Raw genomic sequence first — 8,222 nt, 5'->3', positions numbered from 1 at the left:
TACCCCAACCACTCTGGATGGTTTATCTGATTTCACAGAAAAATAAACTATAACAAGCTTATAAAATAGAAAATGAAACTACAAATAAGATTATAAAATGCTGTACCAGTGTTCATAATTGGTCTATTAGTGCATTCAAAACAAGTAGAAAAGATTCAGTTCCCAGTAGGCATCTCTACCAGGGAAATGAGCTGAACCAAATCAGATGAACCATATGTCATAGTAGTGATGTGGTCTGCTTTTCTTTTATAGACTCTGTTGTTCAGTTTTGTGTATGTGTGTGTGTGCGTGTGTATGAGTGTATGTGTGCTGAAAAAGTGATCATAAATTTGAACAAATTATGTAAAGAGTCAATGACTCGACAGATTTAATTCTGTCATCTAAAAGATTGTACTATACAGAAAAATTACTTTAAATTCTACACAAGATAAGCATACTTCATCAGTTTTTAGAACAAAAACAATATTTTGGCAATGAACTATTCAAGACAGTCTGTGCAGCAAATGGTAAACTGAGGAGACACAAGGTTGTAGTCTTTGCTTAGCAACAATCTAGGATGAATGTCCAGGAAAAAAACTGCTAACAAGTCCAGACAGGTAAAATTTAAAGAGGATAAAATATATTATTGTTGAAGCTTCTGAAGGAAATAATACTTTGTTTCTGAGCTCAGATACTATATAATGGCATTCTATAGATGGATACTATATAATGGTATTTTTTTCCCTTGATCTGGCAACCCACTCCAGTATTCTTGCCTGGGAAATTCTATGGACAGAGAAGCCTGTCAGGCTATAGTCTATGGGGTCACAACTTAGCAACTAAACTACCACCACACGTAAAAGAATGAAATTAGAACATTTTCTAACACCATATACAAAAAGAAACTCAAAATGGATTAAAGGCCTAAATATAAGATCAAATACTATAAAACTCCTAGAGGAAAACACAGGCAGAACACTCTCTGAGATAAATCACAGTGATACATATATATATATATATTTTGACCCATCTCCTAAAGGAGATAAAAGCAAAAATAAACAAATGGGACCTAATTAAACTGAAAAGCTTTTGCACAGCAAAGGAAACCATTGACAAAATGAAAAGACAACCAACTGAATTAGAGAAAATATTTGCAAATAATATGACTGACAAGGTTTTAATATCCAACATATATAAACAGCTCATATAACTCAACATCAAAAAAAAAGTCTAATTAAAAAGTGGGCAGAAGACCTAAACAGACATTCTTCCAAAGAGGACACAGAGATGGCCAACAGTTACATAAAAAGTTGCTTAACACTACTTATCATGAGAGAAATGCATATCAAAACCACAATGAGATTAACACCTCACACCTGTCAGAATGACTACAAAAGGCAACAAACAACAAATGTTTGCAAAAAGGAAACCCCTGTACACTGTTAGGGGGATATAAATTGGTGCATCAACTGTGAAAAACAGTATGGAGGTTCCTCAGAAAGTTAAAAATAGAGCTACCATATGATCCAGAAACTCCAGTCCTGGGTATATATCCAAAGAAAATTAAAACACTAATTTGAAAAGACACATACATTCCAACATTCAGAGCAGCATTATTTACAATAGCCAAGATACAGAAACAACCTAAGTGTCCATCACGAGAAGAATGGATAAAGAAGAATAGAAGATGTGTCATGCATGTATGAAAGTGAAAAAGTGAAAGTGAAGTCACTGAGTCATGTCCAACTCTTTGCGACCCCATGGACTGTAGCCCTCCAGGCTCCTCTGTCCATGGGATTTTCCAGGCAAGAATACTGGACTGGGTTGCCATTTCCTTCTCCAGGAGATCTTCCCGACCCAGGGATTGAACCCGGGTCTTCTGCATTGTAGGCAGACGCTTTACCATCTGAGCCACCAGGAAAGTCCTGTGTATATGTGTGTGTGTGATATGCCAGATAAAGCATATCCTTTAACTCAGTAATTCTGGTAATGTATCTGAAGAATATATTATATATATATATATATATATATATATATATATAAAACTCAGCTATAAAAATATGAAATTTTACAATTTGCAATAACATGGATGAAACTGGAGGGTGTCATGCTTAGTGAAATAGGTCTGGTAGGGAAAGACAAATACTGAATGCTATCACTTACATGTGGAATCTAAGAAAATACGGCAAACTAGTAGATATACCAAAAAGAAACAGTCTCATAGATACAGAAACAAACCAGTGGTTATAGGGGGGAGCAAGATAGGGGTAGGAGATTAAGAGGTACAAACTCCTATGCATAAAATAAGTAAGCTACAATGATAACTTTATACAGCACAGGGAATGTAGCTAAGATTTAATAACAATTATAAATGGAATATAATCTATAAAAACTGATTCACTATATGGCACATCTGAAACATAATATTATAAATCAACTATGTCTCAAGTTAAAAAAAAAAAAAACTTACCCTTTAACCCAGTAATTCTGGTAATGTATGTATCCTAAGAAAATAAAAACCTTTATGTACATACACAAATAAAACAAAACCTACATGATTTTCCAGATTTGGAAACAAGGGTATTGGTTTGTTGGATCATTTCTAACCAAACTCGAAGTGGAGGTCCTAGCTAGCTTAATCAGACAATAAAAGGAAATAAAATATACACAGATTGGAAAATATTACTTATAATTGTCTTTTTTTTGGAAATGGAATTGCCATATATATATATGAAAGAATATACAAAAAAGTAAACAGAATGAGTAAGTGAATTAATCAAGTTTGTGGGATACAAGATCAGTACATGAAAAAATCAATTGCATATCTATTGGCAAATAAACATCTAAAACCAAATTCAAATATTATCATGTACAGTAGCATCAAGAAACATGAAATACCTAGAGAAACATTAGCAAAATATATGCAAAACCTATAAGTGAAAATTACATACTGCTGAGAAAAAAGAAGAAATAAAGAAATGTGATACCCTAATTTTCTTGGGTTGGAAAACTCCAAGTGTTAAGTTATCAGTTCTTTCCAAATTGATCTACAGCTTCACCCTCAATAAAAATGTCAGCAAGTTTTTCATGTAAAAATTTACATAACTATTTTAAGATTACTATGGAAATATGAGGAATCTATTTAAAACAACAACGATGAGTTAAAGGATCTTTAATACTTGATTTCAGGACTTCCTACAAACCTTCAATTTTCAAGAGAGTAAGTATAATATTGGTATAAGGAGCAAATGGAACCAAATAGAAAGTCTAGAAACATACACCATAGTCAATTAATTTTTGACAAGGGTGCCAAGCTAATCTAATGGAGTAAAGAAGAGTTGTTTCAATAAATACTGTAACAACTGAATAATCACATGGAAAACATATTTGGATGTGAATTTCACACTGCCACACAAATGAAACTGAAATAGATCTTAGAACTTAATATAAAAGTACAAACTGTAAAACATACAGAAAAAAAAAGTCTTTAAATTCTTGCTTGCCACAGAAAAAATTTCTTAAGACACTACACCAAAAATAAACTAATTCATCAAATATATAAACTTTAAATATATGCACAGGGGGTGGGAGGGAGGCTCAAAAGGGAGCGGATATATGTATACATATAGCTGGTTCATGTTGTTGTACAGCAGAAACTAGCACAACATTGCAAAGCAATTATGCTCCAATTAAAAAAAATAAATAAAAAATATAAACTGAACTTTAAATACATGTACAATTTCATTAAATACATAAAATTTAAGTATACAACTTTAAATATATGCACAATTGTCTTTAGTAAATACTTCAAGAATGAATGAGTATCAAATATGAATGAAATGAATATCCAACAAGCACATGAATAAACTTGCAGCATCCTTGGTCCTCAGGGAAATAAAAATAAAATCCATAATCAGATAACAGTTCCCATCTTCTATAATGGCTAAATTGTAAAAGTGTCACAAAACCGAAAGTTAATGAGGATGTGGAAAAACTGCAACTTCTTACACTGATGGTGGGACTCAAAAAGATACAGCAACTTTGAAAACCATGTAGGCAGTTTCTTTAAGACTTAACAATACCACACCATATGATGCAACCTTGCTACTCTTAGGTATCTGCCCAGGAGAACTGGAAGCTTCTGTCCAAAGACTTCCACAAAAAACGCTCATAGCCACTTTATTCATAATAGCCAAAATATAAAAAGAACTGCAATCTCCATCAACTCATAAATAGGTAAACAGTAAGTGGTATAACCAGATAAATTCTGACTCAGTAATGAAAAGAACCTGCTTTCTGATGCATGTTAGCACATGGATGAACCTCAAAAACATTATGCCAAGTGAAGAAACCAAGATAAATCAAACCACATCAATGTGAAATTACCCAAAAAGGCAATTTTATAGAGACAAAAAAACAGGATCACAGACATTTCAAAGTAACCTTTAGTAATATGTCATCATATCTTTAACTTTCATACTATTAATTATAAATGTAGCATGCATTCTATGTAGAACTTCCAAAACAATACAAATGCATACCCCTTTGCAGAAAGAAATCATGACTATCCATCAAACATGTATATTAGCAAATGCAAACACACATACACATTTACATAAATAATACATTTGTCTATTTATGCACTTCTCTGAAAATCCACAATTTAACTTTTTTATTGGCAGTGTATATTGGAGATATGTTTTCTGTAACTGTATATAGATTTACCAGATTGATTGTGACAGTTGTATGGCCTCACAACAGGCAGCCTGGGTCCCACATGGAGCATTTACTTTTGCAAATGAATAGAGGAGCATGGCATAACCAGAAACAAATTAAGGCCCTCCTGGCCCCATCCCGAACCTGGAGGGAAACTCAGAGGTCCCAGCTTAGTATGCCTTCTGTTGGACAGGTCACCTCCACTCCCTTGGTCTGGGAAACCATCCCCCTCCCCCCGGCCCCCCGCACTGGGAACATCCCATTCCCCTCACCCAGGCTGCTCAACTGAGGTAAATTCTTAAAGCAGAAGGGGAATTTGGCAAGGACAGAATCGAACAAGGTCCCCCCCACCTGGGGGAGACAGGGAGCAGCAACTCCAGAACCCTGCACCCAGACACTCATATGCAAGTTTAAGTAGCTGTACTAGAAATAGTTCTAGAAATGGAATTACTGCACAAGGTAATGCAAACAAAAATTTTGCAGAACAGTGTCAAATTTATTTCCAAAACAAGTGCAACATTTTAAACTCCTTCATAATCTAATATTAGAGTAGAAATATAAAAGTTATCTTATCATTTAATTTATATTAAATATTAAGTATATTTAGTACACTTACTGGGCTTCTATATCTTTTCATATTTATTCTTTGTTTTTTTTTTAACAATCACTCTTTGTTTAAAACTATTTGTTTAAAAAAAAAAACTATTTGTTTAAATAGGCTATCATTTCATTATTATCTGAAATACCAAAATTATTACATATTAAGCATACATATAATACATATTTTTGTTTTACTTTCATTTATGTTCCATTTGTTACTGCATTGATTCTGACTTGAACACTTGTATATAAGTTAATGCATATAAGGTGTTCTGTGAAAACTCAATGTTATATAATTACTGTACATATAAAACATTTTGCCATAGGTAATACAAGTGTCACTTCTTTATTAAGAAAGTTCTTACATAATTTTTCATCCAGGTCAACATTAGCATCAGATCACCAATTATGATGGAAAGAGCTTTAATTTTTGGCAACTTTGCTTAGAAATATGCCTAAATTACTTTGGCTATGAATTATTCAAACAAATATTTTAGTAAGGAAAAAAAGCAAATTTAATTTTTTTGGCTTTTGGTATTTTTATGCTAGCTTTCTTCTTTGTTGCTTTAGTTTATTATTGCTACCAGTCAAATTAGCTTACTTATAGAAATTAATAGAAATTATAAATTATATATAGAAATTATTTTGATTAAAAATAGCTAAAAATTTGTCAAAATGTTTTACCGTATTTTATATTCATCACATACATGTAATGTGAAGTGAACAAATATATTTCCACCAACTGCCAGAGAAATAAGGACATAGTACCACAAAATGAGCAGTAATATAAATGACTAACCTCCAGTTAAAAACCAAAACCGCATTCAGTGGGGGTGATGTCGTCACGGGCTTTGAAATGATGGCTGTCTTCTCAATAGCATTCACGGAGAACTATAGCCAGGGTGAAAGAAGAAATAAAACCCTCGAGGTGGAATTCTACACTCAGCAAGATAATCCTTCCAAACTGTGACCAAAATAAGACACATCCACATAAACGAATCTGAGACAATTTATCTTAACGGTTCGTAATTCACCATGCTACCGGAAGTTCTACTAGCGGAAGGGAAGTGACACGTAATGAGAACGGAGAACCACTCAAATACGAGGAAATAATACTGGGAGGCGGGTCAAGATGGCCTCCCCCATTGATGACAGTTGGTGATGGCAGTTGACTGTGACGTCAGCCTAGGAATTTATGCAGCATCACAAGTGCTGACATCTGTCAGTTAAAAAGTCATGAGGGCTTTCCAAAAGTTCAGGGCTTTCCCAACCAGAACTAGCTGAGGGACAGTGTGGTTTGAGGGGTTTTGTGGGGCTGGGGTCCTCTAACCTCACCCAACTCAATGCCGATGCCTCCTCTAAACTAAAACATTTGGCGTCACCTCCACCATCAGTGCCAATATGCCTCACTAAATGTGAACATTAACAACTGAATAGACACTTTTCTCTGTCAGGAGTTGCAAGTCTGACACGCTGCAAATAAAATGCAAAATATGCATTCCTGAAGAAAATATCTTGTTTCCAAAAGTATGCATTAAAAACAAGGGTTATAGGATAATGGGTTATATCACACCTCTCCAACCTACACAAAGAAATAACTGTGATAGCATACTAACAGTTAAAAATGTTATCGGTTTCTAATATATGAGGAAATATTTCAATAAATACAGGGTTTTAACTTTCAAGAAAATTGCAGGCAACATGATGCAAACAGAGGTAAGGACCTATTGAGCCTACTAAGCTATGAGGAGCAAAAGACACAGTCTGGGAGTACCACAGCAAGAAGACCAAAGTGCATATCCACATTAAGCCAGGAAAAATGACACTAGGTAAAGTAACATCCTATAAAGAATCACATAACTTCAGCTTGCTGTGTTCAATTGTGCTACTATACTTTGCTCCTGTTACTTTTGTGTGGAATTAGTTACTTTCAGAATGTGTGGAAGTGTGTTTAAAATGCCTCAGATAAAAATGCAATTAAAAACTTAATTTTCATAATAAAAATGTTTAAAAAACACAAAAGTAGGCATAAGAGCAGGAACAGAGAAATAAAGAGATTGGAAAACAGAAAATGAAAGGCAAGATGGTCAACTTTAAAACAAACTATATAACAACTAAACTTCAAAAGACTTAAGCATTCCAATTAAAAGTAGAGACTGCTTTCTGAAGAACCGGCAAGACGGCGGAAGTGGAACAGAAGCAGCAGCGGCCCTTCCGCAAGTTCACCTACCGCGGCGCAGACCTCGACCAGCTGCTGGACATGTCCTATGAGAAACTGATGCAACTATACAGTGTACGCCAGCGACAGCGGCTGAACCGCAGCAGGCAGAGGAAGCAGCACTCGCTGCTGAAGCGGCTGCGCAAGGCCAAGAAAGATGCGCCACCCATGGAGAAGCCCGAGGTGGTGAAGATGCACCTGCGCAACATGATCATTCTGCCCGAGAAGGTGGGCAGCATGGTGGGCGTCTACAATGGCAAGACCTTCAACCAGGCGGAAATCAAGCCTGAGATGATCGGCCACTACCTAGGAGAGTTCTCCATCACCTACAAGCGGGTGAAGCACAGCCAGCCTGGTATCGCGCCCACCCTTTCCTCCCGCTTCATCCCCCTCAGGTAACCTGCTGGCCAATAAAAGCAGAGATTTCTCTAAAAAAAAAAAAAAAGTAGAGACTATCAGATGAGATAAAAACAACAACAACTAAATCCCGTTATATGACACAACTTATAAAGATACAGTAAGGTATAAAATAACATTGTGAAAAAAAATACCAAACTAAAGTAAGCATAAAAAAACTGGAATGGGTATATTAATATTAGACAAAATAAAATTTAAGAAAATGAGTATTAAGATTAAAAGGGATATGTCATTATAATTAAAGGATCCATTTAGTAGGCATACAATAAACTTAAATATTTAGATGCCTAAA

At 34.9% G+C, this 8,222-nt stretch overlaps 1 protein-coding gene and 1 non-coding gene across 2 annotated transcripts; one reads left to right on the top strand and one right to left on the bottom strand.

Annotated features, from left to right (window-relative positions):
- Window positions 1–519: 519 nt before the first annotated feature.
- LOC122689822 (40S ribosomal protein S15-like) lies at window positions 520–7,958 on the top strand. The gene is made up of 2 exons (XM_043896576.1): window positions 520–526; window positions 7,465–7,958. Exon 2 carries the CDS (start codon window positions 7,556–7,558, stop codon window positions 7,910–7,912), a length of 357 nt encoding a protein of 118 aa, XP_043752511.1. The 5' UTR covers window positions 520–526; window positions 7,465–7,555; the 3' UTR covers window positions 7,913–7,958.
- TRNAC-ACA lies at window positions 1,828–1,900 on the bottom strand. Its single transcript has one exon. It is a non-coding gene; the product is annotated as a tRNA-Cys (tRNA).
- Window positions 7,959–8,222: the final 264 nt, after the last annotated feature.

The sequence above is a fragment of the Cervus elaphus genome, chromosome X (genome assembly GCF_910594005.1).
Source record: "Cervus elaphus chromosome X, mCerEla1.1, whole genome shotgun sequence".
Classification (NCBI taxonomy): Eukaryota; Metazoa; Chordata; class Mammalia; order Artiodactyla; family Cervidae; genus Cervus; species Cervus elaphus.
This window is presented reverse-complemented; position numbering and strand designations above follow the sequence as displayed.